Source organism: Henckelia pumila, chromosome 2, assembly GCF_033568475.1.
Source record: "Henckelia pumila isolate YLH828 chromosome 2, ASM3356847v2, whole genome shotgun sequence".
NCBI lineage: Eukaryota > Viridiplantae > Streptophyta > Magnoliopsida > Lamiales > Gesneriaceae > Henckelia > Henckelia pumila.
The window spans coordinates 155533091-155542668 of record NC_133121.1 but is presented as its reverse complement, the minus strand read 5'-3'; the positions used below and the strand labels follow the sequence as shown (position 1 = coordinate 155542668).

General features: G+C 36.7%; 1 protein-coding gene across 1 annotated transcript; it reads right to left on the bottom strand.

Annotated features, from left to right (window-relative positions):
• Positions 1-4684: 4684 nt before the first annotated feature.
• On the bottom strand, positions 4685-6075 carry LOC140882785 (probable carboxylesterase 17). Its single transcript, XM_073288986.1, has one exon. The coding sequence runs from the start codon at positions 5935-5937 to the stop codon at positions 4927-4929; it is 1011 nt and encodes a 336-aa protein (XP_073145087.1). The 5' UTR covers positions 5938-6075; the 3' UTR covers positions 4685-4926.
• Positions 6076-9578: the final 3503 nt, after the last annotated feature.

Here is a 9578-nt window from a genome sequence, read left to right as displayed (position 1 = left end):
ACGTTCTGATCTACGCATACATGCAACATTCTGAACTTCTTTGATCAAAAGCTCCGAACTACCCTTCGGACATTCTGATCTCATGCATGCATTGATGTGTCTAGTGCATCTTGACACCTAAGGGAAAGCTTAAGTTCGGATCTTCCGAACTCTAGTCGAGATCTTTCGAACTCTGACATGTCCGTGTGTGTTTGGCACCTCATACTCTACATGGCCTAACACTGATCAGACCTTTCTGTAAGGTCCAAAAATCCACTAAACTCGCTCACGGTAGTTTTAAAATGATTTTAATGATTTTATGCCTTTAAATTATTTAAGTTATGATTATATGATAAAATTTCATGATATGTTTATTTTATGTTTAACATTTTTGATCTAGTTAATGGTTTCAGGTCGAGTTTGATTCTGGACTCACGGGACGAACCTAACCTACGAACGAGGTGATAGAGCGTATTTTTACGAGCGTTTTAAGTATAATATTGATATGTTTTAGATAAACGAGTCAAAAGAGATTTTTTAACAGTCGAGCCGAGGACGCGTGATTGACTGCGTTTTAAATAGTCGACACACGATACAAATTTAGTGTTGAAAACAACACGCACCTAACCCATGCCCCTCTATTCAATGGCGCGCTTGTTCCCCTATCCCATCCCCATCACGTTTACCCCATATTTCTTCAAACACTTTTCCTCTTATTTGTTTCTTGCATCGGCTCCTTCAAGATTTCATGAGTCCAAGCTCCAAATCTCGCTCGTTTAATGGTTAGTTCGTTGCCGAGAATCCGGATCAGCTCTATTAGAGCCGTCAATTTGGGTTAGACCTGTCGGGTCGGCCCGTCCCGCCACATAATTTAAGTAGGTTGGGTTGAAATTTTTTCAACTCAACTAAAGGTGGGCCTAGGTGGGCCAACCCGCCTTGGCCCATGACCCGCACGAGTTGGCTCGCGGGCCTGGAGAATTATTATTTTATTTTTATTTTTATTGTGATATATGTATTTTTTTAATGAAAGTTGTGAATTTTTTTTGTATTAATTAATTTATATAAAATTTACACGTATGAAATCAATAATTAAAATTTTTATATTAATATTTATTTATTTATTTATAATTAATTATAATAATTTTTATTTATTTTTATTTGTAGTGAGCCAACCCGCGGGCCGGCCCGCCTAACCCACAAACCACTTTGGGTTGGGTTGGGTTGGGTTGAGGATTTCCAGCCCGCCAGGATGGTAGGCCGGCACGCTTTCGACCCGCCAAAAGGTGGGTTTTTTGTGGGCCGGCCCGCCCCGCCATGGGTTGGCCCGTCTGACAGCTCTAAGCTCTATCTACAATCAAAGCAAGTATTTTTTTTAAATGTTTTGAAACCATCATTCAAGGTATAATTATTTTGATATGAAATGATGTGGGTTGAAGTACTTAATGCATGAATTTAAGAATTTCAAGAACATGAAGTTATGATTTTTTTTACGAAATCGTGAAGCGTAAGTCGTTTTTGTCAAGTTCTTGAGTTTGATTCAAGAGATTCATGTTTCTTTTAAGTTTTGATGGGTTCTTGAGGTTTAAAGGGAAGTTTTATTTGAATTAAATAGCAATATTAGTAGAAAATATCATGATTTTAAAGTATTGTGTTAGTTTGAGTTAAAAATTTGAATTGTGACATGTGTTTGGTGGCATCGGATTAGCGACACTAGTCAGAATTTTGAAGATAAATACTAGTGTTCTAATCCAAATAATATGAGGCTAATTTTATTTGAAATCTAGATTATTTATCTACAACTTTCATGATTTGTGTTTTGTTCAAATCATTTTGAATGTTTGGCCAAAATCGCCCCGAAAAGTGCATCAATTGTTTTGAATTTTCTGCACTAACCAATCTCGGGAGAATGAGCATAACTGTTTACTGAAAATCCAATTAGGGTGCAGTTTACGGAATTGGAAATCCAAGATCAAGAGATACAACTTTCATATTTATCATTTCTCCAAATTCTGGGTGAAAAAAGTCGAAACATCAGCGTCAACATGCTGCTTGTGCACATAGCCAGCGCGCCAGCGCCTGATAAGTGGCGCGGCCGCACATGCCCTTCGAATTTACAATTTGTTTTGTGTTATTTTAGGGTCCTAAATTCATGGTTATGATCTTTTAGGGCTTCTAAAATATATTTAAGAGTTTCTATGCAAAGATTTTCAAGTTTTAAGGTCAAGAACGAGAAGAACATCTCACGTGGATTGATTATGCCAAGTATGCAATTACATGTCTAAGTTCTTTCTTGAAACCTATGTTCAATATGTAAACATGATTTTAATCATGCATGAAGTTATCGAGTAAAGTTTTATGAACATGAAATGAAAGTTTATGAAGCAAGACATGATGATGATGATGATGATGATGATGTTCATGATGATGTTAAAGTATGAGAATGAACGACGATGTTATGGTGTTATATACTTGCAAGTACAACATTTTGATGTTGTATGTGACGTTGTGGTGGAAAATGAGATGATGACTATGGGAATTGACTCTCCGGGATGAGCTCCGGAGATGACGTTCCAAATACGGCTCAAGAAGGGAATGGCCCTTCGGGATGAGCTCCGGGGGTGTCCATTCCAAACACGGATCAATGATTATGGGAATGACTCCAAGGGATGAGCTCAGAGGATGATTGTTCCAAATACAGCTCAACGATGGTTGCCACAATTTCATATATCACATCTCATTCACATGATTTCAAGTCTTAGTTTCAACAAGATTTTTATTGCATTTTCTTGCTGAGTCTTTAGACTCACTATACTTGAATTATGTAGTTAGTGCAGATGAAGTTTATGCATATGTTGATGAGTTTAATGCTGGACATGAAGACGAGCATGCGGTCGGGTCGTCGGGAGATGCATGAGTGTGTGGAGTCATATTTGTTTTAAGATTTTGTTGAGCATCAAACAATGTATTTTATATTGGAAACGAGTTTTTATGTTTGAGATCTTGTTGTTTGGATTTTTTAAACCTTTTACATTGTGTGGTTGATTAATGTATGTTTTAAATTTTAAGAATTTTTATCGCTTCCGTGTTTATGTTAAGTTGTTTGTCGAGTAGCGTCCCCGTGGTTTCGAGGGACTTACAGTTTCGACCTTGGGTTTTGACCTTCTGAACCTCCGTATGATTCCGAACTTCAAAAAGCTACTTCGGTGCTTTCGAACTAGAGTTCAGATCTTCCAAACTATTCGGGGGTTCTGAAGCCTTGTTTTATTATTTATGATCCTATTAAACAATTGGTTAATTAGAATAAATCTCATAAAAAGAGTGTGGGTTACTGCAAGTATTGGCCTTGGTGATCTTCATTGGTCCATCTATGATGACATACCACATATCATCATCTTGGGCAGATAAATGAGCGTTCATGATTCTAATCTACCAATCGTCATAATAGTCTCTGGAAAACATCATAATTTTGCTGAATTAAGCCGTTTTTTTAATAAATGTTGAAAACGATAATCAATCTCGCTCTGATACCACTTGTTAGAATTTGGAAAAGTGTTTATAAAAGGAGGGGGTTGAATAAACACTTCCAATAAATTCTTCTATATACGAATCGAATTCAGTTGGGTTAGAAATTGAAATTTAGTGATTCTCGCGAGTCAACGTCAGTTGGCTAACAAAAGGTTGTGCGGAATAAAGCCTAACTTACAGATAGAACAATTAAGCAGGCTAACTGAATAGTGAAAATAGGATGCTAATTGAAATGTAAAGACAAAAAATGTTTTTATGGATTTTCGAAGACTCGAAAAACTCCCACGTCATTTCTTTTTCTTTTTGGAAAGGATTTTAACTAGAATACTGTAGATTGTTCAACAAATTTTCAAAATCTCAGTTCAGTTGGGTACTCTTAATACTGCCTAACTAAAACTCCTAGAAGTACTTCTTTACAACTCAAACATTATACAAACTGTTACAAAAAAAATATGTACAATGTAAACTCTTAGCACAGTTCATCATCAATGATCAGATAAAAGTTCTATGTAAAGTGTGATTGACTACTTGATATTAGGTTAGCTCGTGAGTTCTTGAATACTTTAATTTTTACTTCGAAATAGAGATTCAAGAGAGCTACTAAACTAATCTTGCTTCTATTTATAGCAGTCAAATTCCAATGGTCACGAATTTCAAAATAGATCCGTTCCATTTAAGGTGGTAATTGTATTTGTCTTGTCCACGTCAGTAGTCCTTTCTGACAATAATACACATTTAGTGCGCTTGGATTTTTGATCGTTAGTTAGGTACGGAAAAACTTATCCAATATCCAGCTTTCATTATGAGAAAAACCGATGTCCTTTAGACTAATTACAATGGACACTTTTGTACTTTAGAGATTTTCATTTGAGTTCAATAATCATTTTGGTTGACTAGTTTGGTTAGGTAAACCCACGTTTAGCTTGTGGACTTAATCATTCAGTTCGATCGACTTGATTCAGTTTGGTTGGTTCATGTTTTGCCTTAAAGTTTGTTAAAACGCCAAAAACCTAATTGATCCAACAAACATGCATATATACAAATATATTAGTCTTTAAAAATATGAAATAATTAGGTGGGGAGTAATTTTGTAAAAAATCAGGTCTTTCAAAATATGTAAAAATCATTCCCCTCTTTAAAAATTATTATTTATTTATTTATTTTGAATGCATTAGGGAGATAAATTTAAAACTTTACTCCAAAATGAGAAACAATATTTCACGAAAGCAATGAACGTACATAGACAAGCACACTACTCATTATTGGCTATGAAATTAATACAACGATACACCACAATATATATTTTGGAAGCTTGTGTTTGGTACATCCTAGCTAATCCTATACGCAAGAAATTCAGTACTTGAACATTTGGTGGAATACATTAAATTAAATTATTACCTGCAAATTAAAAGACCACCCGATTCAATGATTTTGGATAAATAGTTTGATGCGTTGAAAAAGTAATTGAGTTTGAGCAGAAACGTGAGGATCCATGTCCACTGCAATCTTGTTCAAGTAAAAGCTGTGCCCAACTCCATGGCTAACCAACAGCTCCACGTCTTTCTTCGCCATTTTCATGGCTTCGTAGAACTCCATTTCCGTGTCCAGCATCAGGTCCTGCTCCGCTATGCAGTACAAATACGGCGGCAGCTTCAGCTTCTCAAGAGGCGGCGCCGCCTCACCCATCGGGCAACAAATCGGGTGGTCCTTGGTGGCGCCCTCCGGCAGCGCCAGGCTCAGGAACTTGTCCATCATGGCTATCGTCAGGAACGGCGTCTCCGGTTGCTCCAGCTCCGATTTGCTCCGCTTCGCACGGCAGAAGCCTGGGTGGATTGGTATGGCGCCGGCCACTGATAAGTCCTCCTGCCCTGCACTCGCCGCCACGTGGTGGACTATGTTTCCGCCGGAGCTGTCACCGATGAGAAAAACCCGACCCAAGTCCGCGTGCTCCTTCAGCCATGGCTCTTGTGCCTCGCCGCGTGCGACGGAGCGGAGCCAGTGGAGGGCAGCGAGGCCGTCATCGCAAGCCGCGGGGAGGCGGTGCTCCGGCGCGCGACGGAGGTAGACGGAAACCACCACGGCCCTGGCGGCACGAGCCAGAGCCGTGTAAACAGCATAATACATATACCAGTCGGCCTGGCTGATGCAGAATCCTCCGCCGTGGAAGTGAAGCAAAATGGGGAGTTTCTGCGAGTCATGATCATCATCATCTTGTACTTTCTGTGGTAGGTAAATCCGCAGTTTCAAGCCGGATTCTTGATCGGAGTTGACATCAGCTACGGCAACACCGTCGACGAAGTGGCGGTGTTGCGGCACGGGGTCCGACATGAACTTGACTTCCGGCGGGCCGGTCCATGTCCTGTCGACGGAGCCATCTTCGAACACCGTCAGCCACCCTGAAACTTCATCCATCACTTTTTTTCCTAACACCATTGCTGTTCTGATAATGATAAGTGTTTTAATTTCTTAGGTATTTTATTCCCAATCTATCCGCAAATTTATAGTGGGAGACATGATCATGATAATGAAAATTATGGGTAAATTGCATTGGAAAGTTGGGCTTCCATTTCCTACTAATTTCAACGAAATTGAGTTGCTTTCTTCTTCTTTTGTGCTTTAATATTATATATGTTTGAATTTTCTTTCTATTATATTTTATCTTTTAATAATAAAAAGTAAACGTAATTGAGAAAAAAATATTAGTATATTTTAGAAATTATTATTTTACGGTTACTTCAAGGGTCTCATATTTTTTTTGACAGTATTTCAAAGGTCTCATAATTATTAATATTAAGAATGTAATATAACTAACTTCACAAACACGGCAATACTAAATATGAATGGTTTTTTTTGTGTATAGGAAATTGAGTAGACATATATATGACCTCAATTCATGCGAAACACGATGGGTCAACCACTATCAATTCATGCATTTACAAAGAACTTCTGTTTCAAGTATGCTAGATATCGCCCACGGAGGCATATACGAGTTGGTAAGGTTTGAGGTGATGTGTGAAAAAATTTCTCAGCGTTGCGAGTTCGATTCTCGTGTGGAGTATATTCCCTGCTGAAATATTGTGGGGTATGGTCTTGAGATTGACCATGTTGCTCTCTCCCTCATATCTCTGCCGCTCGTGCACATCCCTCGATTTAACTCTCGCATGAGCCAATGGGCCTTTGACTCATGTGGGATGAGGTTTTCTTCGGAATCAACCCTTTTTTTTTAGGTGTGCTAGATACCAAATGTTATTTATGTACTTAATGATTATTATTAATTTTCAATTAACTTGTAACTTTATTGCAAAATATTAATTATGTCATGCATTATAAAGTTAAGGGAAAATTGCAAATTTAGTCCTGTATGTTTGTCACTTTGCGATTTTGTTTATCTATGTTTTCATATTTCAGTTTTAGTCCTGCATGTTCTGATTTTTGGCAATTTTGGTCCTTTTTATTCGAAAATGCTTACGTGGCACTGTACACGTCAGCTCCACATCAGCACTAAATTGATGCCACGTCAGCGCCACGTCAGAAAAGGACTAAAATTGCTAAAAAATAAAGATAGCGAACTAAAACTAAAATTTGAAAATATAAAGGACTGAAATCGCAAAGTGACAAACATACAGGACCAAAAAAGCAATTTTCCCTAAAGTTAATCAACCAACTTGAGAAATTTTTAGACATCCAATAGAAAGATGCAGGGAAAGAACAAACAAACTTGGCAAGGAAGTGCGCTACAATATTGGTCGTTAGTCTAATATAAAATAAAGAAATAATATTTATTTCATAAATAAAAATATATTTAACTTCTTGATTGTTGGAATATCGTTTTTCTCGTACCCAAGATGTAGTAGAAGTTTTAAAATTTTAATTTTGACATTCAAAATTGCTTGAAAACTCGTAATTGACATTCATATGATGTTTTGAGATAATACCTTTGGTGAATTAATTCACCTGACACCAACTATTTCGGGATTAGCGGAAATAGTTCTTGTTGTAATTTCCTACGAACAATCAACTTGATAAACACCTTTCTTCAATCTCTAAATCAGATCCGCGACCGAATTGCTTGTTCTTCTTCAAACTCGATCGCACTAGAGAGATAGGAAGAAATTTATCGTTGAGATATATAACAAACAAGAAAACGTCAGTCAAATTTCTCTATCAATTAAAGAAAAGTGGCCGATTTCTTTTTCAGAAATTAGAGAGCTTCTTTTTCGAAAATTGCACACATATACATATATCATGTATATTTCTTAATGAGCAAGTTTTTGTGTTAATATATCAAGTACCATTGTATATTATTACCATATATACATATATAACATGTATATGTATATATATTATTCCAAACATAGTTGCATACGTATAAATTAATATATGTTTCATACATAAACACGTTACATACATATATATATATATACATATATATATATATATATATATATATATTATGTATATATATATTTAATTAAGCTTGTATATGTATGTATATTAATATGCATGCACGTAAATGTATATATATATGTATGTATATGTATTTATATATATGCTTTATGGGCCCTTCTAATCCAAATCCAATTAGAAAAAATTAAATAAATCTCTTTTAATTAATTTTGCATGATGAACTTATACTCTTACAAGTACATTAATCATGCATCCATTACACTGCTCTCATCATATTCTCGATCAATGATCCAAGATCATCAATGTGACAACTTTAACTTGCTGTTATTTTGATGCGCATTTTAATTTTCGAAATAACTAAAGAACAACTGCTAATTTTGGAACACTTTCACTAAAATTAGGCAGGTGCATTTAAATTAAATTTCTATAAGCTTTTATAAACTCATTAATAAGCTTATCGTTTGATCCAATCAAACTTATTAATTATATATTCAACTATTTGAATTTATTATCTCAACAGAAACAGATAAACCAGTGCTTGTGTAACCCTCAATGGTTCAGGGATACAGCTAGCCGTAGGTTCACAAATATTTGTGATTTAGGACATTGTCCTTTATGCCGGATTATCCTAACTCACCCCATTCTATGCATCAACAACTTGATCATAAGAATGTCAGAATTCATTTCTGATTGGACCCATTGAATCATGCTAAGAGCTTCTAGGAGCATCGCCTCCATGATTCCCTAGGTATCACTGATAGTGCGTGCAAGAACCAATTGATTATGGTTATCGTATAGTATGGTCCCTTCATCTCATATATCCCGATCGAATCTGTAACCATTGGTTTATCGAGGGTTGCATGTGAAGTTCGATAACGATGTGATGCATCTTTGAGAATACATAGTGGCATTGCATGTTCAACTAAAAAACCACTTTACCCTACTGCATATCTTATACTCTGGCCAGAGATTCCATGCACTACTATCTCATAAAATCAAATATAATATACACACCCGTAGGTGAGCGGTGAATTCCATACTACAATTCACTAGCTCCTACGAGTGTCGCAACTGTACCCAATCTCGTCACCTAATGACCTTCATGGAGTCGGTAAACGAGTCAAAAACAGTCCTAGCATGTAGAGCCTCAGTGTTGTCTCGGGTAGTAAGGACTAATGGTGTACAACTATAACCACAGACTTATCCACTCGATGAATGATAACCACTTGGGAAGTCCAAGGGGCTGTAGTTCAGTGAACTCATCGTATGAGCACCAATCTGTATGATTGAAAATCTCTATGTCCATACCAATGAAACGTGGTACACAACATCACAGATTCTAGTCTCGATCTTGAGCGATCCTTATCCTTATTTTGTATAGTATCCCGATTCCATTTTACAAGATTAATTTGCTAATCATGTTTAGATTTAATGAAATATGATTAAGGAATTTTATAACAATCTAACGGACCAAGGAATTGGGTCCAAAACACCCAAAAATGCTTAATAGGCTTATTTGGGATCGGGAAATTTGGAGGATCCGAGCTGGGTTCAAAGGGTCCAAACCAAATTAGAGCCAACAAAGGAGTTCAGAAGCTACGGGGCAGATCGGAGCGTCCGATCATAGTGCCTTAAACGTGTCAACAGAAATTGAACATGTAGCTGCA

Bases quoted from the DNA above. Each gene is read 5' to 3' on its own strand.
- LOC140882785 (XM_073288986.1), bottom strand. From the start codon at position 5,937: ATGGTGTTAGGAAAAAAAGTGATGGATGAAGTTTCAGGGTGGCTGACG.